The sequence below is a fragment of the Bubalus bubalis genome, chromosome 4 (assembly GCF_019923935.1).
Source record: "Bubalus bubalis isolate 160015118507 breed Murrah chromosome 4, NDDB_SH_1, whole genome shotgun sequence".
NCBI lineage: Eukaryota > Metazoa > Chordata > Mammalia > Artiodactyla > Bovidae > Bubalus > Bubalus bubalis.
In genome coordinates this window covers 85,373,233-85,396,193 of record NC_059160.1, presented here as the reverse complement: position 1 = coordinate 85,396,193, position 22,961 = coordinate 85,373,233, and the positions used below count along the sequence as shown (strand labels likewise).

General features: G+C 39.6%; 1 protein-coding gene and 1 long non-coding RNA gene across 6 annotated transcripts in view; one reads left to right on the top strand and one right to left on the bottom strand.

Moving 5' to 3' along the window:
- The window catches only part of ANO6 (anoctamin 6), a 233,180-nt gene that overhangs the window by 5,097 nt on the left and 205,122 nt on the right, over positions 1–22,961 (bottom strand). For 3 of the 5 annotated variants that reach the window (XM_025284022.3, XM_025284024.3, XM_006073712.4), the window contains 4 exons: positions 17,211–17,341; positions 9,749–9,954; positions 5,276–5,475; positions 3,491–3,596 (listed from right to left, as the gene is read on the bottom strand). In XM_025284022.3, the coding sequence (XP_025139807.3) occupies positions 3,491–3,596; positions 5,276–5,475; positions 9,749–9,954; positions 17,211–17,341 (643 nt within the window). Of the gene's footprint in view, positions 1–3,490; positions 3,597–5,275; positions 5,476–9,748; positions 9,955–16,367; positions 17,084–17,210; positions 17,342–22,961 lie in introns of those variants that run through there. The other 2 variants (XR_006550564.2, XM_044941665.2) reach the window with 2 other exon arrangements.
- Positions 1–22,961, top strand: part of LOC123333290 — a 193,392-nt gene that overhangs the window by 168,595 nt on the left and 1,836 nt on the right. The window lies entirely within an intron of this gene.

Sequence of the window (22,961 nt, the reverse complement as noted above, 5' to 3'; positions counted from 1 at the left end):
GCAAAATACATGTGTTCCTGGGAGCCAAGTGAGGAAGACTTTCAAGGAGGAGTGATCAGTTGTGTCAAATGTTTCTTTAAGTTAGGTGGTGTGAAAAATGAGTATTTTGAGATGAGAGAGAGATTAGTGAGTGTGAAGGAGGGAAATCACATAGTAGTAAAAAGGCAAAAACTGAAGTCAGAAAGAGATTTAGATTAGGTTTATTTCCCCCCATTTATTTCTGAGGTAGGTAATATTTATGGACATGAGTATTTTCTATTAAACCACCCTTGTGTTTCTGGGACAAAGCCAATGTGGTATGATGTTATCTTTTGAAAATATGTTGCTAGATTCAGTCTGCACATTTTAAAAAGATCTTTGCATCTTATGTATTGAGTAAGACTAACTTATAATTTCCCTTTCTCATTCTATTGTCTGATTCTAAGATCTAAAAGGAGATGGAGAGTATTTCCTCTAACTTTCCACCTGATCTCTGGAGGAGTTTGTCTAAGATTGAAATAAAGTATTGTAGAAAGTTTGGTATCATTCTCCTAGAAAGCCTGGCCTGGTGTTTTCACTGTGGTCCAATTTTCCAGTTACTCAAAGTTTTGCTATCACTGGAGTTTATGTTACCATCTTTAGCATTTTGAAGATATTAGACCCCTCTCTTCTGGCTTCTATGCTGTTGTTAAAAAGTCTACTCTCATTCTAACCTGAACTTTCTTTGTCATCTTTTTTTCTCTGGTTACATAAGATCTTCTCATAGGTGTGATGTATTTTCCTTACAATGCATGCAAAATAAATGTGGGCTTCTTCAGATAGTACTTCTCCATTATCCTTTTTTCGACTTTTTTTGAAAGTTAGTTTTTCTCCTTCTGTCTTCCATATCACTTAACTTCTTTTTTTGTATTTTCCGTATCTTTCTGTGATGTGCTAGTGACAATTTTTTTTAGATCGGTCTTTCATTTCACTAATTCTCTCAAGCTGAGCGCAGAAGAATTGATGCTTTTGAACTGTGGTGTTGGAGAAGACTCTTGAAGAGTCCCTTGGACTGCAAGGAGATCCAACCAGTCCATTCTGAAGGAGATCAGCCCTGGGTGTTCTTTGGAGAGAATGATGCTAAAGCTGAAACTCCGGTTCTTTGGCCACCTCATGCAAACAGTTGACTCATTGGAAAAAACTCTGATGCTGGGAGGGATTGGGGGCAGGAGGAGAAGGGGACGACAGAGAATGAGATGGCTGGATGGCATCACCGACTCAATGGACGTGAGTTTGAGTGAACTCCGGGAGATGGTGATGGACAGGGAGGCCTGGCATGCTGCAATTCATGGGGTCGCAAAGAGTCGGACACGACTGAGTGACTGAACTGAACTGAAACTTCTGTTTTATCTGTATGTGAATATTTTCATTTCAACAACTATCTATATTTCTAAAAGTTCTATTTAATTACTTTCCAAAATTGCCTTGTAATTTTTTACAGTTTCTTATTGTTCATTTTGGCTTGGTCATTTATTTAAACATTTTCATATACAGTTAATATATATTCCTTATCTGATAATTCAAACTCGTAAGAGTTACTGAGAGTCCCAATCAGTTTTCTCAGGTTTTATTGGCTAAATCTCATTCATTTTATTATTTTAAATTTTCCCTTTGTCATTGTTAATCCTTGATAATCAGTTCATATTTGCTTATCCCAATCTGGGGAAAAAAACTGAGGTCTAAATTAAGGATACTTTTCTTCAGAGAAGATGTACACTTCCATCTGCTCTGAGACAAATCTAGCCTTTTGTGTGGTCCCTGGCTGAATCTAAGGGTCTAAAGTTCAGCTCTTCTGGCTCACATTGACCCAAGGCTTGGTCTCTTTGAACCTTTAGTTGGAGGCCTAATAACAGAACTTGTTCTCAGAGCACTCCTGGACTTCAGAGGTGCTCACTACTCTATCTTAAGCCATTATCTTTTTTTCCTCTTTTTATATTCTCTTTCCTTCTAGTAAGCTTAAAACGGCAAAGGAAATTATGTTTCTAGCTGGTTCTAAATGTTTTATAGTGAGATGGCCCCTCACAGTATCCAGTCCATCATGATATCAAATGGAGCTGTCTAAACACTGGCAACTACATATTTGAATATAAACTAGTAACTCTTGTCAACATATCAGACACTGCACTCTACTTGTGATACAGTAAACTAATGAACTACTTTCCTCAGTTAATTTTTGATAACTATTTAAAAAAATACTAGAAAAATTATCTAAGCCAAGTAGCCTGTCCCCAAACCAAATACCTCCTGTTTCAGCCTGTTTAGCTGCTAAGAGGAACCATGTGCTTAGTTCTAGTCAGTGAGATGCAGGTGAAGGTCTGCTCCAGGGGCTTCTGGCAAACCTTTTTCTTTCCTAACATAGGAACAGGTATGGCTAGCATCACCCTTTTTCCTTCTTCCTGCCTAGAACATAAATGTGTTATTTGGAGTTGTGGTAGTCATATTACAACCACAGAGTGACATGTAATGAAAGTAAGCCTACAGAAGACAGATACATTCCTTACACCACGGATTTGGAATTGATCCAGGAGTACCCACCTGCTTCCAGTGAAATCTGCTATGTGGGAAAAAAAATCAACCCTTACTTGTTTAAGCCATTGTAGATGGGTTTTTTGTTTCTTGCAGTTAAACGAAACCCTAACTGACCACACCAATCAAGTAACTTTTGAACCTTTAGAATTTAGTAGTAGTTATTCACTCAGTGTAAGAAGTAAAGTTGGCTAGATCAATTTCAAATTGAATAGCTGCCTTAGTATTTTTCAGAGCTGGTAAATTTCAGGGATGTAAAAAACTATTCTAAGAAGGTATAGTGTGAAAATACAAATAAACTATTATAGCAATAAAAGTTTCTCCAGGAAGATATCTTACTTATCTTGAGTAAACTTCTTCATAGCCTAATATGGAGCCCAGTTCCCCAAATAAAAAGGCCTTCAATTAATACTGAACTGAAAGGAATTGAATCTCCCTAAGCCCACATGCCAGAGAAGGCAATGGCAGCCCACTCCAGTACTCTTGCCTGGAAAATCCCATGGATGGAGGAGCCTGGTAGGCTGCAGTCCATGGGGTTGCTAAGAGTTGGACACGACTGAGTGACTTCACTTTCACTTTTCACTTTTATGCATTGGAGAAGGAAATGGCAACCCACTCCAGTGTTCTTGCCTGGAAAATCCCAGGGACGGGGCAGCCTGGTGGGCTGCAGTCTATGGGGTCGCACAGAGTCGGACACAACTGGATTGACTTAGCAGCAGCAGCAAGCCCACATGCTTTTAACTTTACAGCAGATAACCAACTTCATTTAATTACTGAGAGCATTATGGGTATTCTCAGGTAAAATATAACAAATGTTATAGAAATAATTATTAGCAAGAGATAAGACATATTGCGTATTTTAAGTCAGAAGTGACAACACTTAAAAGTTAATAAATGGTCTGCAAAAACACTGCCTTAAAACTATTTCAAAGTGAACTTTTCTTACCTCCATGACAATGATAAAAGCCAGCTTGGCTGCAATCACATGCCAATAATAGATGTTGTGTTTATACTCTTGTGGGTGTCCAGGAGGGTACCGGAAATCACGATACCTGGAAAAAAGATGGGGGCATTTAAGGAGATCATTCTTTCTAATCAAAAGTAAACAAGGGCCCATTAAAAAGGTCATATTTAATGCAACACTCTTTTAAATTGGTCATCTCATAAATTTTCTCCAAGGGTTTCTGGTTTTTTTTTTTTTTTTTTTTTTGGCCGTGCCATGTGGAGTCTCAGTTCCCTGGCCAGAGACTGAACCTGGGACCATGGCAATGAAAGCCCTGCATCATGAGCATGAGGCTACCAGGGAATGCCCAGATTTTCTCTGGGAGTTTAATTTGATGACAAAACCCTGAAATAACTACTCTAGTAATATTTCATGTAACTTACAAGATGGTAATGATGGTTTCCATCTTTGTAAAAAAAGAACAGAAATATCAAAATTTATCCCTGCTTCCTCAAGAGAGTGTAACTAAAACAAATTACCATATTTTCAGAAACATGCTACAGAGAGTATTACCTATTTTTTATAGTTTTCTTACCTAATTTCCTTGTTGTCAGACATCATATGCTATTGCTTGAGTGTATCTCCCTTAGGCAGCAAATCTCTAGCTTTCCACCTGTAACCTATTAGACCTGGAAGTTTAATTACTCTTTAGAATTATGTAAAGTAAGAGTAAGCAGGTGCAATGTGTGATTCTGAAGAGGCTTTGCTATATGTAATCTAGAAACATTTATTTGGGGCTTATTTATGGTTTTCTCATTGTGTTGTTGAGAATGTGAATAGGAGACAGCTTTGAGGAGTTTAAATTTTAAAGTCTCTTTAGGTTTTAGACTTTGAAAAAAACAAAACTACGATACCATGCAGTCAACAAACTTATCAATTAGTAACTTAGTTGATGTACACTGTCCACAGTTGATCTTATCAGCCATTAAAATCAATGCAGAGAGCTTTGGAATACTTTTAGAGAACACTGCTAGGCTGGGCTGAGGCATCAACTGTTCCTGTCTCTGTATTGCTTTGTTAAGTGATGGTACTATTTTGTCATCATTCAGTACCGTCAGATTGTGGTTGAATAAAATATTAGTTGTCACAACTGAAATATCTTGCCTTTTGGAACTCTCGGAGTTTCTTAATTTCTAAGATATAAGACTTTCCCCAGAATAAGTCTTTCTGTAATCATTTGAAACTCTCATTTTAACATCGTGCCTTATGGGGGTTTCCCTGGTGGTACAGTGGTTCAAAATCTGCCTGCCAATGCAGGAGACACAGGTTCAATCCCTGGTCCAGAAAGATCCCACATGCCATGGAGCAGCTAAGTCCCTGCACCGCAACTTCTGAGACGGTGCTCCGCAATAAGACAAGCCACCGCAACGAGAAGCCTGCATACCACGACAAGGAGTAGCCACCACTCGCCGCAACTACACAAAGTCCAGCAGCAGCAATGATGGTCCAGCACAGCCAAGAATAAACAAACAAATCTTTTCAAAAGTTATAGGAATACTTTACAATTTGTAAAAAATAAAATACAATCCTGCCTTATGGCTTGGCTTGAAAGTTCTAATCTTAATCTATAGTAACTTTTATATTTTATACTTTTTTAAGTCTGATTGAAAAGAAAGCGAGGAAAAAAGAAATCCAGCAACTTCATTTAAATACCAAATAGAATGATATTACAATGAAAGTCCTTTAAAATAAGACGTGTATTTTTAAACACTTGTAAGTAGAACTTGCCTGCACGTGTCGTATTTAGACTCAGCGTATGGACTTTCCTTGACTCTGCTTTTGAAGTCGGCAATATTGAAGATGGAGAGACTTATGTTGATGTATCCTTCCATTGTGTAGTCTGGGTGGTCCCCATATGGCTGGATGGAGAAGGACCAGTAATATACCAGGCGGGGGATCATGTCTGATGTGAATGCAATGATCATGGCCTATGTTGGAAGAAAATGGTAGAGAGGGTATTAATTTAGAGCCTCTATAGCTAGGGTTAACAGACATGCCAAAATTATATTTTCATCAGTTGAGTTTTTTAAATTAAAGATTCAGGAATTGTCAAATGGATATAAGTAGTGAATGTCCTAAAACTTTCGAGCAGCTGCTTTAAAGTAGTTTGTTTGCTTTTGGTCTTTGAAGGGGATGTCCAGCAGTTCACCTGCAGTTCAAAAGCAAAGCCTGGATAGTTGCCTATTATGTATCCTAAGTACAGTAAGAATAATTGTAGACTAGGGTATTGTGGATAACTCGAGAGCCACTTGCATATGTTACATGTGATATATTTTTAAAAATAGAATATAATAAAATTCAATCAACCCTGGAGCACTACTTGATATAATTTAATCTTTATGATTTAGAAAGTCCTTTTGCATGTGAAATACTAAGATCAATATTATGAAAATAAGCTGGCTTTATACGATTCCTTTGTAGATAAATAATTGATAAAAATTGCTTTTTTAATCACTGTCTCTTAAAAATAGAATTCTAACTGATAACAAATATTTTCCTTCAAATTTATACTTTTTCCCCTATAGTATCTTGACTTGTTGAGATAACTCAACCCCACAGTCTGATTTAAACTTTCAGTATATACTTATGTCTGTTGCTTCATTAGAGAGCAAGAATTCTTTACTATTCAATAAAATATAGTAGCAAGAAACTGTGTTGGGATTGTTCTATTCACATAATCAAGCAATGATATCTATTTTGTTAGACTTAGTGTCTAAGCCTTTCAACTTCCAAAAGGTTAAATGGATAAAGTCAGAAAGATTATAGTTATCAAAAAACTTTAAGAGAGTTTAGTGTGTTTCCAGATTAAAGGAATAAATATGGATCAGTCTTAAATCTGAATCTGTGTCAGGAAGACTTTCATTAGGATCTAAACCTATTATTAATTACATGAATTCTCTTCAGAGTTCAAATTTGGGCTTTAAACTCTCTAACATGTAAAACTGGTGTCACAGAAGGAGAAAGTAATGAATATGCTTCAATCCAAATTCTATGTGAATAAACAAAGCTAGATGTTTCAGTCATTTCTGAAGCAGAAGAACAGACATGTTTTGCACAACACGATTTTAACAGTATTCATCTGAACATATGGTTTAGACACAGTGAGACCACAAGCCAACAAAGATCTCATGCAAAGCAAGAAAAACAACTGAGGGGCTTTTCTATTGCAAAATTTCCCCTACCAGAACCAGCTTTGTTATTTCCTCTGATGTAAAGTCTCTCTGGGTGTGTATTCTTGCCTGTCGGTGATGGTGGTGGTGGTGTAAGGCAAGACTATTTTACTTTTCCCAGATTTCAATAGATTAAAATTTCCTGTTATCATTTAACTCAACTAGAGCTTTTTACAGAATCACCTGCAGATGTGCTTCAAGAAGCTATACAAATTCCAATACAGAAAATAATTCTATTGTCTTTTGACAAGATACTTTTTCCTCCTGAATTCAGCTGCTCTAAGACACATCGCAAGAGCACAAATAAATGCAGTGTGCTTCATTTCCCATGCTGTTCCAAACACAATTTTCCATTTATATCAAAATAAATTAAAATTGGTCGTCAATAGCAGATGCTCTGGCATGACACAACAATGTCAATTCAGCTTATTTATTGAACCAGCAGCTTTAAAATGAATGATTTTATACCAAACTCTGGCCTGATGCCCTTTCAAATCCTGAAGAGCTGTTCTCTTCTTCCTCCTTCCTAAAAATTCCCCTATTATGGAAAGCTAGTTGTTACTGAGCATGTGAGGTTGGGAAGGCACAAATTAGGTATGAGGGGATAAAATACATGTTTAATTCTTATAGAATTATATGCAAGAGGACCTGCACCTTGGAATCTCTAGCACCTTAATATGGAAAAAAGGACTGTCCATAGTTTAATTGGGCTTCCCTGGTAGCTCAGATGGTTAAGAATCTGCCTGCAATGCAGGAGACCTGAGTTCAACCTCTGAGTCAGGAAGATCCCCTAAAGAAGGGAATGGCAACCCATTCCAGTATTCTTGCCTGGAGAATTCCATGGGCAGAGGAGCCTAGTGGGCTATAGTCCATGGGGTCGCAAAGAGTTGGACATGACTGACCAACTAACACTAGTCACTATAGTTTAATTGATAATTGAATAAGCAATTTTTCTAGTGTATAATAAGCCAGCACCTGAATTATAAGAACAAACAACTACTGGACAAGAACCAGAAGAACCAACCAGTGAGTACATGTGTGCCCACCCACACATGCAGGTAGAGCAGCCTTGAAGATACAGTCAATATTCCATCTGCATTAATGGTGAGGAGCCATGCTGGGGTGACGAGGAAAAGGTGCCTCATACAATTAAGACAGGATGCTTGAGTAATGGGGAGTAGGAGTCAATTGAATTTTCTGGTTAGCTGAAGGTCAAACAAAAACCTTTTAGTTCCAAACCCTGTTGCTAAAAATTTCCTTAAAGCACGTTAACTCCACGTTCCAGCCTGGGTTCATGTCATACAGTATATTGAACATGACAGATTCATACTTTTATGACTGTGGAGCTTGAAAGGCCTCACTGTCGTATTTCTGAACATCAGCCTGTTTTGCAGCGCGGTGGATGCTGAAGGTGGGGGCTATATGGGTGAATGGAAATGGATATAACCTCACAGTTGTTTTTGTGTGTGTGATTTACCAACTTTCTCCAAAAAGGAGAGACAGCAAGTGATCCAAATAAACTGAGGGTTCTTGGGGGGTGAAAGCTGGGTTCCACATAACTTATTGTGTAAAACTGTGATCATGGTCTAGACAGTGACATATTGTAAAATTCTTGTGCCTCTAGTTTCGACACCTGGCAAAGCTTATGGAGTTGCTGTAAACGATGCTGTGTGATGAAGATGATAACAGAGTGTGTGCATGCATGCGTGCTAAATCACTTCAGTTGTGTCTGCCTCTTTGCGACCCTATGAACTGTAGCCCACTAGGCTCCTCTGTCCATGGAATTCTCCAGGCAAGAATACTGGAGTGGTTTGTCGTGCCCTCCTCCAGGGGTGATAACAAGAGTAGCCGCTAATATCCCAAGGACCAGGCTCTGTGCATCCCATGCACTGACTCACTGAATTCCCCATACACCCTTTGTGCTATATAATAGTCTGAAAATATGTGACAGGGAATTATTCAATCTACAAATGATAAAATGAAGCTCGGAAGTGTTAAGGTCTGGGCGGACGCCCCTCAGCCGGGAGGGAGCCTGACTCACAGGCACTGCCAGACTCTTTTCTCTTTCTACAAGGGCTTGTGGGAAAAGGCAGGGGACTCAAGGCAAGTGGGACTTGATTAAGAAGTTAAAACTGGAATATTATTTTGTTAACCTGGGAGTGAAATTGGCAGTGGAATAAGGGAGGAAATAACCTTGAGTGTCTGGATATTTCTAGGGAAGGAGGTTCCCTGAAGGGCTGGCACTGGGAACTGCTCTGCTTGATAGCTCCCTGCCGACCTGTGGGGGCAGCAGTAGGGAAGCAGGCAGACTGTTGAGACTGGTCCATAATCAGTACAGATCGCAACAAGTGAGTTCTGTTCCCTCATCACTCAGACACATGCAGGACACGAAGGTGCTTAGCTAATGACTAACCCTGGATAGCAAAGACCAAGGGTGGGGCGAGAGGAGAGTTGGAACCTGCCCTAAGTCCACTTCCTTGAAGAACCTCTGTCCCATGACACAAGGAAGGTAAGGAATGACGGGGAATGCACAAAGCACATACTTCTTCATCAAGTAGGTACTAGTTTAAACTGATAATTTGGAATAAACAGTAAAATATGGTGGAATGACTGTTCTTATTTTAGGGTCTACAAACTCTAAAGGGATAGATTTCTATTTCCATTATCAAAGTACTATTTGATAATTCCTTTTATAGTCATGCAAGGATTAAAAGAGTTAGTACTTACTGTTAATATTATTACCATGGTTCTATTGAATAAAACTAATAAATGAGCAACAAAAGCATAATAGTCATTATTTTTAGCAACTGCCTCTGTAAGAGGTCTTGTAAGTCACCAACAATAATTATAAACAAAATATATTAAAAAATAATAACAATTACATTTACAGCAACTATGTTGTTCATGTGATTGAAAGTATTAGCGTCTTCCTCCACATTATGAAATACCAAACACTGGATTCCTTAGGGAGCAACACTAAGGCAGTTTTGGACTTTTCAAGGTTTTTACCCTGCGAAGCCTATTTACTCACATTGGTCACCACAGCCAGAATTGCTATTCCTTGCATGATGGGCTGCCATGCTCCGATGTCCTGGGCTTTTTCTGGCACCATGCGTCTATACTGGGTAGTCAGTTTCCACGCGTCCACTCTTATTTCCAATATATTGTTCACCAGAGCCAACAGAGGGGCCAGTGGAAAAGAGGCCACAAATAAGGTGACGAACCCAAACTGAATAACTGTCAATTGAACGGACACACATCATGGAGTGGTGGATGGATGGAAGGACAACACATATTCCTTTACTCTTATAAAAAGAAAGGCAAACAGTGAACTAAATCCCAAAGAGAAAAGACTTTCATGGTAATAATAATGTTCAACAGTGAAAGAATCAAAACAAAAGACATATATAAAGTCTCTGGAAAGAAGTCTAAATATAGCCTGTTTACTTCACAAATATACACAATAGGAATAACATATTTAAAAATCTTTTTTTTTATTTTTATTTTATTTATTTATTTATTTTTATTTTATTTTATTTTTAAACTTTACAAAATTGTATTAGTTTTGCCAAATATCAAAATGTTTAATCAACCACAATTACTTGCTGGCAATAAACCTGGGGCACTTTAGGTAAATTATTCATTCCCAGTGTAGAAATAGAATGTTGGGAGAGGATTTGTGATTTAGGATTAAAAAAAAAGAAAGAAAAGGGATATTGTGGAAATATCTAAAGTTAAAAAGAAATAAGAAATGTACCTTTGGGAGAATGTTTAGAGAATGTTGGAGGAAATATACGGAAAATAGGCAAATGAGCAAGCTCCCCTGAGTCTGTGAACGCAAGGGCAGCACATTCTGAGAATTTGTGATACTACTACAAATCATGGAAATGTATGCAATAAGTGTCTTAATAAGTCAAAACATAATCCTTCAGGAGCTTTTATTTTGATATTGTGGCAGTGTGTGTGGTCCCAGTAAGTTAAAATTGTGCTGGTGGCTTAGAGATTCTTTTCTCTTTGTCTGAAATCTATGTGGCTTTTCTATAGGTGGGCAGCAGAGATCTGGGGGGGCGGAGGGCCTGGACCACAGGGAGGGAGCAGTGAGCTGTGATAAGCCCAGGGATCTAACTGGCAGACCTTTGAAGTAAACTACCATAGGTATTTGTAACTGAGACAGTGGATGACAGGAAAATTTACAGCCCCTTTAGGACTACTGCTCAGCCAAGGGGCATGGACCACTCTGGCCAAGAAGGGTAAGACTGTGGAGGTATAGCTGGGTAGGAGAAGCTGACATTTGCTTCTGATCTGAGAGGCCAGAATGTATTGCAGAAAAGCAGTCAGGGTTGGAAAGACTTGGCGGATCTACAGGCCAGGCAGGTGCCACTGTATTCAGGGAAATCAGACAGGCAAGGACCACAGTTGGTGACATCACAGAGCATGGCACCCACAGTGATGCCAACATCCATGACTCACCCAACCCTAAAAGAACTCATCTGCCTCCAGGGGCCAGGCAAGTAACAGAAATGTGTGGCATGGGTACAGTAACTGGCAAAGTGGCAAGTGGATGTCCTAATGAAAGGTACCATATTGGAATGAGGACCCCATGCTGCCAGGTCCCCTTAATACTCAAGAGAAGTCAGAAATTAGGACTTTATTAGCAACAAATCCAGTTAAAAATCCAAAAGAGAAAAGACATAGTTTATAATGAGAACAAAGGCACAGACTACTTAGAAATAAATTAGTGAGAAATGTTAAGATGGTATGATAACTGACTTAAAAATAGAGAAAAACAACTAATGATGAATGAATGGTATGATACACCATACTCTTAATTGGGAAGATTCAAGTTTGGGGACATATTAAATTCCTTCCCCAAAAATAAAATTTAGAATTTGAATGCAAATTTAGTTAATACTTCCAAGTGGATTTAAGGAATAAAAGCTGAAAGTTGAGGCTAAAGTTCTTCAAAAAACGTACACAAGTACCCAAGAGAAATAATGTGGAGGGATGTTTAAAGTAACAGTGTTAGGGATATTTCTGCAAAAGGATAAAATAGGACCACCTCTAACAGATATTAACGTATATTATAAAGCTATGGCAATGGAAACAATTCAAAACTAGTGCATTAATAGACAGTATGAATTAAATAGAATAAATTTCAAGAACATATGGAGATATTCATGGGATTTCAATATATTATAAAAATGATGTTTCAAATCATTAGACTCAAGTATTGAAGTAATTAGCTAAATTATTAGAAGAGCTGGTATGGAGTCTTCTCTCTTGATATCAAAAGAAATTCCAGATGGATTAAACTTTTTTTTTTAACTAAAAAAAAAAAAAGCAGAAAAAACCAAGATGGTTTAATCTCTTCTGATATTCAGGTGAGAGGAACTTTCTAAACAACTTTTGAAACCAAGAACAACCAAGGCCTATCAAAATAGCAAGGCAAAAAACATCCATTGTAAAAACAAAAATAACCCTCGCCTGAAACTTGCTCATGATCCTGAATTGCCCTCTGATATGCTTTCTTTTTTATTTATAAGTCACGTTTCTTGAAGAAGTCCCAACATTGATTATTTCTCTGCCATTCCAAGCTCTACATCTTCTGCGGCCCTCACCATGGCACTGAAACTCATCTTGCTCACTCTGTTGGTGGCTGCATATGCCAAAGCCAATGTACATTTTCAGTCCTTGTTTATGATTACTAGGCAGTTCTCTCCCACCCCAGGCAGCTTTTGACATAGCCAAATATTTTCTTCTCTGTGGAATGTTTTTCCCTGTTGATTTTTGTCTACTTAAATAATTTTTAAAAACCAAGGTAGAAGTGTGTGTGTACATATATACATACATACACACACACACATTTTACTTTTAACTGCTGGGTAATTACTTTACAAAATTGTGATGGCTTTTTGCCATACATCAACATGCATCGGCCATAGGTATACATTTGCCCCCTCTGTTTTGTACCCCTCCTCCCACAACACATATTTTTAAAGACTAACTATAGTGCTTCTTATATTTTCTCCCATAGTCCTAGCAATTATGGGGCCTTGAGCTCTTGCTTTTTTCCTCCCTGTCCATTTTCATTATGCTCCTTTTAGTCAATGTTCATATCCCTCTCAAGTAAGGTTATAGATGTCTCTTTGTTCACACAAGTCTCCGCCAGTTTTCTCCCAACTGTTCTGCTGTTCTTCTCTTTGTGGATTTCTTTCCCACACTTTACCCTTTAAATGCCCCCTTTCTCCAGGGCCTCCACTCTCCACTTGGCAGGCCTGAATCATCCCAATGGCCTCAGTAATAGCTTGTCTTAGCTTCTGACTGGTGAATCCAACTTAATAATGGACCTTACCTCTCTGATGTCTCATAGACACCTCACGGTCAAAATATCCAACTTAGAACTGTTTCCTCAAAACCAGCTCCTCTCCTTGTATTCCATCCAGGAGACTTGTATTCAGTCTCCTGGAAGTTATCTCAACAATTCTATTCCTCACCTGCCACACTAGTCATCTCTGTAACACCTATCAAATCTGTCTTCTTTACCTAAGCCCATAGACTCCACTTAGGTGCTTTTGTCTGGTTACCTGGTGTGGCCCCCTTATATATCCTCTTCCCACCAAATATGGGCACAACATAAAATATTATCTTTCATTCTGCTGCCAGAATAACTGGATCTTCTTCACATACACATTATGCAATTTTCTTGCTTACAAATATTCCAAAGTGTCTGTATTTCTTTAATGATAAGTTCAGGTGTCCTGGCTAAGCACACAAGACCCATCAGGGTACAGCCCTTGCTCACCTGATATTTCTATGGCTCCTTTGTTCTAGCCATACCTTGTTTACTTGCCGTTCTCTGAACTGGCCAAGCTGTTTCGTGTCTTTGTACCTGTGACTGCATCCATCTCTCTGCATGAAATGTCCATTCTCTCTATCACACTTTTGATAGCTACCTTCCAATCACCCTTCCAAAATCTAGTTTATCACCTGTTCTAGAAGTCTGATCTCTGCTCACCTGCTTAGCAACCCACCAAGCACTTGCTATCCCTCGCTTGGCCCTGGGAGGCCAGACACCAAGTTTTACTTGGCTTGGTATCCCCAGCAACTGATCCAGGGTTTGGCACAGCAGTTGCTCAATGTTTGTGAGATGGATGGATGGATGAATGAATGAATAAGCAATTAAGAGATGAGAGGCCTACAAATCCTTCCCAGTTGTCTAGGTGCCATTTTGGAATGTTCATCCTGCAATGAGGAAGCATCAGTGCAGGTGGTAGGCAGAAACAGAGCAGAGACAGGGGAGTGGGGGAAGACAGGCCTGGCTCTGGAGAGTGTAGGGGACGCTTGGGTGGGTGTCGCACTGTAGAGGGAAAGAAAGGAGTAGGTACAAGGAGATGTTGAAGAACCAGTGATATTAATTACAGTTAATTAAATGGAGAAAATAATACATGAAGTGAACACGCAAGGATGGAAGAGGTAGTACCAGAGGCGAGCAGAGCCCACTTCATCACGTCCCTGCATTTCATTTATTGCACCTGCACTCTGGGAAGGCACCACTAAGGAATCAAGAGACTGGTGTTTATGCTGTATAGTGTTCTAAGTACAAAACGGTACCCTATGGCTTTTAGATTTTAAATCTGACAGACAATTCTTTCACCTATGTCCTGTGTCTGAGTTCTCAGAAGTCAGGACCATATACTTAGGGAAGCAATTTTGAATAACAACCCAGGATTACTCTAATAATCTCAAAGGATGGTGGGGAATTCACTACCAAAATAAAAGAATTTCATTAAAAAAAACACAGGCCATACAGAATCTGGTGGGGGCTGCTGGGGCAATGCTACTATTCACTCAGTTAACAGCTGTATTTGTGTGTGTTGAACTCCAAGCTCAAGTCACTTAAATAAATATTCATGAGGGTCCAGGCAGCAGTGCTCCAGGTGAGGACTGGAAGATGCAGAGGCCCGAGTGCTACTTCCAACAGGATCAGTCCAGCCTGGGAGAGAAGCATGCACACAACCACATACCGTCAGGACAAGAGTCAAGTGCTACTGATGCCCAGAGAAGAGAGCAGAAAATCTGTGTGAAAAGTTGAGGGCTCCTGCTGAGGCTCGGGAGGAATCTTTTCAGGTAGAAAAGGGAAAAGTTTGTCCAGGCAGAGGGGAGTTCTAGTTCCCTTCATGGGGACCAGAGCTGGTAGCTGGTTGCGAGTCCTAACCAAGCATGAGGGGAGGCCTCCAGGGTTGTTTGTCAGAAGACGGTCCCCTTCAGCAGCTAAAAAGGTAGATGATGCTATCATTAATGAGTAAACTGTGGGGATGAGCTCACCACCACAGGCACTCTGTGTTAACTTTAGAGCAACAAAAATAATTCAAAAGGCATGTGGAAATTCTATCTCCCATAAACCCAAAGAACAAAACATAGATTTCACTCTGGTTTTGAATACAGAATAACAGACTGCCTATGCTTGGAAACTGATTAGTTTTCTAATTCATTAGGAATTATGTGAATAATAGGAAAACAATTTAATAAATCTAAAAAAAACTGGGGGAGGGATAAATTAGGAGTTTGAGATTAGCAGATAACTACTGTATATAAAATAGATAAATGACAAAGTCCTACTGTATAGCACAGGGAACTCTATTCAATATCCTGTAATAAATCATAATGGGAAAGAAAAAAAAATTAAAAATCTCTCTATAATCACTGTTATTCCATCCTGTCTTATGCAGGCGGGTGAGGCTGAATTATTATCTTTATTATTTTTTTTAAATATAGTTTCCTGCATGAAAACAGCAAGACCTTGTTGTTTATTTTATATAAAGTAGTATGTATCTGTTAATCCCAAACTCCTAACGTATCCCTTTCCCTTTCCTCCTTTGGTAACCATAAGTTTCTTTTCTATGTTTGTGAGTCTGTTTCTGTTTTATAAATAAGTTCACTGTATCATCTCTTTAGATTTCACATATAAGTGATATATTTGTCTTTCTCTGACTTACTTCACTTGGTATGATAACATCTAAGTCCATCCTTGAGAGGCCAAGTTATTTAGCTGGTAATTATTTTAATGAGACTATGAAATTCTACAAGTCCTACCAATTTCTCCCCAAAGCATGACCATATAACTTTTGCTTTCTATACCATTTATTTGACTAACTACAGAAAAATAATTTTTTTCCAAGTTTTTTTGGTATTAAAATAACAAATGGTATTCTGCTCCATAATATTGTTGTTATTAATGCTGATAATGGCTCCAGTAAGAAATATTCACAATTATGACTCATTTTGGAATACAGATAATTGTCTTGTAGCCCTTTTGAAAATAAACAGAATAAAGAAAGATAGCTTCTACATTATGGACTGCAGCTACACCCTTAATTGAACCTGGTCATGAAACATAACAAAAGCAGAAATGAAATTCAAATCAGACTTCTTGCTGCAAAGCATTGTTGACTAAAGAAACTACAAGAGGAACCATTCAGAAGTAGATGCGTTTCCACATATAATGTATATTTTTAAAAGCAATTATTTTATATATAGAATGTGACTTAATAAAAACCTCCCTCTATATGCAGACTTATAAAGGAACCACAAAGGGGTGTCTCTGCAAATACACAAACCCACATGCATAAATGCAAAACCTGTCAAAATCCTTTCCTGTTTTCCTAAGCTTAAAAAACTGTAATTCAATGCAATGGTGAGCTGAAAGGGCACAGATACAAAACATGTCCATTGTTAGCCTTCTATTAGATAAAAGTGTGTCATGCATAATAGAAAAGATGGTGTTTCCAATGGAAATCTATTTTGAGATGCATTCATTTAAAGGCAACCGACAGCTTAAAATCAAGTTCAAGAGAAGAGAAAGAGAGCCCAAGCAAATACTACAGAAACAGACAGAGACATCCAAGAAGGAGGGAGCCTGTATTAAATCTTAATTCCAGACCAGCAAAACAGTTTCAAATTCAAGCCAGTGATTGCCATGAGGTCACTCAAGGAATTAGGCAGAAACCACCAACCAGAAGCAATAGATACAATGTCAAAGGCAAGTGTGAGATGTGGAGGGGGTGGGGGGACCCTGTGACCCTTGTTCCCATGGGCTTCTTGCACAGGCTTGCTCACACGAGTCTGTTCAGAAGGAATTGGCCAACAGCTGTGCTGCATGAACTCCAGCCAGGGCTGAGTCACGGCTAATAATAGCTCTGAGTTCATCTTTAGACAACAGCGTAAGTATCCTCAGAATTAATGGTGAAGATGTACCTCAATGAATATTCCATTTCATCGCTGTGTAATAAATTTTCAGCTTTGTGTAACACAAATATTGACAAAGATACACATAGTCACCGTATTTGAAAGCCTGATGGTATTTTACCTAGTGGAGAAAAATGGACTCCATTTCAATAGGCTAGATAATAATTTGGCTCTTTAATCGATGCTTTGGGGATCCAAAGCATGTTCCAATATATTTCATGCAACCCAAAATTTTACTAGTGACTTACTCATTTCAAGATATTCATAAAATAATCCCAGTTTGCCCATGGGCTGCAGATGGTAGTCTTGTTCCCATCGTGGGGTTATCTTTTCTGCTCCTGAAACGGTGTGACACCGTCCATACACGTTCATGACCCAGCTGCCAAAAAGATCAAATTATCAGTCAGAATACTGTCAGACCAAGAGCATAAAAGTATTACTGACATTTTGAGCTGAACACATCATCTTTCCAAGAATTCAATTTCTTGTTTTCATGCTAAATTTATTTTTATTTCTGCCTCTCTATCCCAAAATATTTTGAAGAATAATATTGACTACATACCTGGTTTTATCACAACTGTAACTATGATTTGTCCTCCTACCTCCTATTCATGTGGGCATTTTAGTTTTTTCAAAATACTTTTCCCCATTTGATTAACTTTAGCTCCGCCCCCCGCCCCCACCATTTTCCTGCTCTTATCCAAAGTGATCTTTGCAGACTGAAAATTACCAGAGAAAATAAACAAGGCATAGAGGCCAGTGTGCCTGTGTGCTCACTCACTTCTGACTCTTTGCCTGGCAAAATACTGGAGTGGGTTGCCGTGCCCTCCTTCAGGGGATCTTCCTGATCCAGGGATCAAACCTGTGTCTCTTGTGTAGCAGGCGGATTATTTACCTGCTGAGCCATCAGGGAAGTCTGGAGGCCCGTGTGGTCCAGGGCAAAGAGAAAAGTAAGTCTGTTGATTGTGGGGGTTGGAGCCTAAGAGACCGCAGTGAGGATCTGGGCATTATTTTACACTGAAGGAAGTGGGGAATCATTGAGGGCACTGTGCAGAAAAGTGACATCCTTTGACTTTGGATAAGACAGATCCAAGGCCCTATTTTCAACTGAACAAATTAAAGACCAAAGATGTGACATGTTTCCTCAAGGTCAGTGCAGAGCTCGGAGGAATCCTGGCCCAGGGCTCTGCCCCCAGTGCTGGAAGCTGCCCCGCAGAGCAGTCCTGTGTTTCCTCTTGGGTTATGTGTTTTTTTTCTCAGAAGATTCTGGGCCAGCTGAATGCCCCACCCCCCTCTACCCTTTTTAATGGCAATTTCTCTTGAAAAGAAATTGGAAACAGTTGGCATTGAAACAAGGTGTGCAGCTCTAGCTTAGAGGGCTGCTGTCCCCTGAAATAACAGCTGGCTTGTGGTTTACTTGTCGAGTTCATCAGAAGATGCACCACAACGGCAAAAAACGTAGCATCTGGTTAAGCTCTGGCTGATTACACAGCACATTTATAAGGACTTCACTGTAAAGACCACTGCATGTGTTGCACGTGAACACCTGTATGTACACACATACCCACGCACCCACACAGAGTGTAAGATGTGAATTACAAACAGCTGACCATGCTGGGTTTCCCAGTGCTCCTGATCTGTGTTAACTGCTCACTGACACTTCCCCAGGCTTGCTAAGGGGAGATTTCTCTACAAGCCAACGGTGCCCTTGGCTTCACAATCGTTCCCCACTTCTTTCTTCTTTGACATCAGGGGAAGAGCAGGAGGCTGTGGAAGTGGAGGGGATATGAGTTCAGACATATCCCTGGATCTGAATCCACACTTCTTCTCTTATTCGTTATAATGTTCGTCAAGTTTACATAAAATGGGGTGATAAAACCTACACTGCTCAGGGTTGTTGTCAGAATGAAATGACTCAGAACAGACGAGGATTTAGCAAACTTCCTAACACATCAAAACCCCCTGTGTGAGATTTTCTTTTGACAAACAGAGGCTAATTGGCTGAGGCCAACAGGAAATGAGAGCGAAGTTACTTAGAGTCTTGGCTTGCATCTCACTTCAGCACTTACAAGAATGACGTGGAGCATTGTTGCTGGTGTTACTTCCGAGGCCGCAACCCGGAGCTCTGTAATCAAGTCTGAGGTTTGGCCGGGAATGCGCTGTTCTTCAGACATTCCAAGGGCCCTTGTGGTACACGTGGCAACAAAGACCACACGCATCCATCTCCCTTCGTGACACCCAAACTCAAGATCACTGGGTTCTACTGGTTTAGGTTTTGCTCTGCCCTCACACTTTCAGCCTCAGCCTCTCGCAGAATCCTCTCCAGGCTCCAGAGAAACCGGTCTTTCACGGTCAGGGACCCAAATCCATCATGACTTGGATTCAGGATGAAACTTCTGTCCTGGCAGCCACTTGCATGACTAACTCATTTGGCGCTTGTTCCTTGTACTGTATTGCCTCCCACCACCAATCCTATTAGGTCAAATCAGAAGTCCCGACTAGCTTGCTTTTCTGAGCTTCACACTCTGAGCCTCGTGCTCAGTCTGAGTTGAATGGCTCATCTGTAGCAGGAAATCTTGGTTTGAAGTCCATCTGTTATTGTTCGTGGTCTTTTGGGTTTTTCTATTGGGTTATGATTCTAGTACAGGAATATCAATTTAATTGCCCATGAGAATCACCTATAAAACTTTAAAAAAGTATAGACACACTGGATGCTTCTTCCCCTGGTCAAGGCTGGGGAAAAAGATTCTTCCTCTAAGCATGGGTTACAAAGTAATTTTCTTAGGAATGGACCATGCATATTAGTCTAACACTATCATAAAAAAAATTGCCCTTTATTGAGTATTTACTACATGTAAGGTGTGGTATGAAACACTTTACACCTCATTTTGTCTTTGTCTCTTTATTACCACATTTTATCCATATATTATAGATCATCACCATTTCTGTGTAGGATATTTCCACTTGCTAATTTTGAATACAAGCATCCTTCACTATCTGAATCTATTTTACTCCTGAGTTTACTGTTCCTGAATTTTAAGACTGAGTGTATAGAGTGAAGAATACCCGTATTTAGGATTCTCTTATTGTATGTCTCTCATTCATTCTCTAGTCAAATTATATCTTGACAAGAGATATTTCCTCTTGTAAAATGTCTGCTTTTTCTTATTATCTAAATAGTGAGTGTTCACTGTGGAAAATACAGAAAACATATAAAGGAAGAGAATTACAGCCATCCATTATCTAAACACCAAAGGACAATGCTAAGGCATTTTGGATGTTTAACTCTGTTTTTTTTTTTTTAACATTTTATCATAAAATTTCTTCAGAGTGAGTAGCTTAATGCAGGAACTGTACTAGTTTTTTGTCAAGTACAGAATGAAATTCCCAGGAATGCTCCAATTATCAAAAAAGGAAGTGAGGCTGGGAAGGCCAAAGGGCTCTAGGCTTGTTCTCTGGGTCCAGTGAACAATTCCATTAATTTACTGACGTTTGTATTTGAAGCACATGAGTCACTCATTCACTCAGCTGGCTCTACTGAGGACCTACTAAATGCGACATGCTCATGCATGTGCTAGAGTGATCTCCCCAGCCCCCTAAAGGGAGCCTAGATCTGCTTCTGAGAACCCTAGGCAAGGACCCCAAGTGGAGCTGAGGGTGGAAGCAGGTGGGTTTATGGTGAAATTCATTTCATGGGTCACTCAGACAGTAAATCCACCGGCAATGCAGGAGACACAGAAGAGATGTGGGTTCGATCCCTGGGTGGGGAAGATCCCCTGGAGGAGGGCATGGCAACCCACTCCAGTATTCTTGCCTAGAGAATCCCCATGGACAGAGGAGCCTGGCGGGCTGCAGTACATGGGGTTGTAAAGAGTTGGACATGACTAAGCAACTAAGTATGCATGTTCCTTTTGACATATTTAAATGGTGTGAAAATAGCCACTAACTTTTGTAAGTTTTCTTTCCCCTTTCTATGTGTTTTTGGAATAGGTGTAGTTCTGATAGCAAAAGAAACTGATATATCTATGTTAGAATGTTGTATGAAAAAGGAAGGAAGGAAACTGGCACCTTTATAAAGAGCAGAAGCTATTGTCTAAATGGCCGAACTTTTTTAAAAAGTAATTTATTTATTTGGCTATGCTTGGTACTAGTTGCAGCACACGGGATCTTTGATCTTCACTGTGTCATTCAGGACCTTTGTGGCAGCATGTGGGATTTAGTTCCCTGACTGAGGATAAACCCTGGCTCCCTGTATTGGAAGCATGGACTCTCAGCCACTGGACCACCATGGAAGTCCCTAACTTGCCTAACATTTAGCACTCCCAGTTTTCAGAGAAGGGAAACATAATTCAAAACACATTACCTAAATATTCTAGGTGAGTAATAAAAATACCTGAAGGCAAAGTTCAGCTCATAAGAATTTACAATAATGTGTTTGCTTAAAGTGAAGGTATAGACAAACCACTGATACTATAATGTATCCTTTATTTTTAACTATTTCACATGAACAAATTCCATTTTGTATGAATTTCTCAGTACCGGTTTAGGAAATATACCCTTCTCCTTGATTGTTTAAATCAGAAACTAGCTCACTGATGAATTATTCACCAACACTCAGTGTTAGGTAACTAACCTATTTCCTTCAGAAAATGCTTTTTTTTTTGGTAATCTGAGTTAAGCTTTTCCTCTATTTGATACATTCATTTTCATATGGAAACATAGTATTATTTGCACACAACCTACTTTTACTCATCTGGAAAAAATCTAACTGTGAGCTCAAGGTAAGGATTGTCTACTGCACAGTAGGGCAAAAAAGTATTCATTTCACAGCTAAGATGAGAATCTGTTTTTGAGGGGGACGGATGGAACTGGAGAAAAGAGGATGTTCTTATTTACAGACAGACCCTGATAATTCACATTGAAGACAGAAGATAAAGCTCCAGTGAAGAAATGTGGAAGGACATGCTGAAACCCAAAAGGTTTTGCTCTTCAAAAACAGAAAAGAAAAGAAAAAAAATCAGAAATTAACCGCTCTACAAAGAGAATAAACAGAAACTTGGTAATGAGGGAGAGAGAAGAAAGGTTAGGAGAGGGAGAAGAAAAGATGAGAAGGAAGCTGGGTGTGGTGGCAGGAAGACAGGGCAGAATGCTCATATTCTGGAGCCTACAGAGAAGGGTGATAAGTAAACAACAACAGCAAGATTCTCAGTAGTACAGTGGGATGAAAGACTAAAGAGATGGAGTTTGCATTTCGAGATTCAAGTTGCCTAAGTTTCTCCTCCACGCCCCAAACATCAATAACGCCTGCTTGTGTGAGTGGTTTTGGAGGACGTTGAGAAGGTTGCATTTGGCATTCAGGCTGGCAGGAGCAGAGTACCGATGTGGGAGCGAGACAAGAGAGGGATCAACAGTTTTGTGACAACAGAAACTCAGAGCCAGAAATCATCTTGAAAAGGGTAGTGTGGCAGGCAGGAAAATAGTCTTCCCCAAGATGTCCACATCCTAATCCCCAGAACATATGAAAATTATGGGTGCAGACGCGGGTAAGGGTGCTAATCAGCTGACTTTATGAGAGACAAGACTTGATTACCCAGGGGGGGCCCAGTGTACTCAAAGGGTCATTAAAAGTGCAAGATGGAGGCAGAAGAGAAGGTAGAGAGGGGTGTGGGAGGGAGGTGTAACCACAGAAAAGAGTCAGAGGCAGGCAACCTTGCTGGCTGTGAGATGGAGAAAAGAAGTCCTAGGTCAAGGGATGTAAGTAGCCTCTAGGAGCTAGAAAAGGCAAAGATACAGATTACCCTAGAGCCTGGAGGAAGCGGCCCTGCCAGCACCTTGATGTTAGCCCAGTGAGACCTCTGCAGACTTCTGAGTTTCAGGACCCACAGGATATTAATATTCAATTTATTATTTTGTGGGGCTCCCCCCTCATTTTCTTCCAATAATCATTAACTGTGGGGATATTTGTTAAAGCAGCAATAGAATGCTAAGACAGTAAGCTG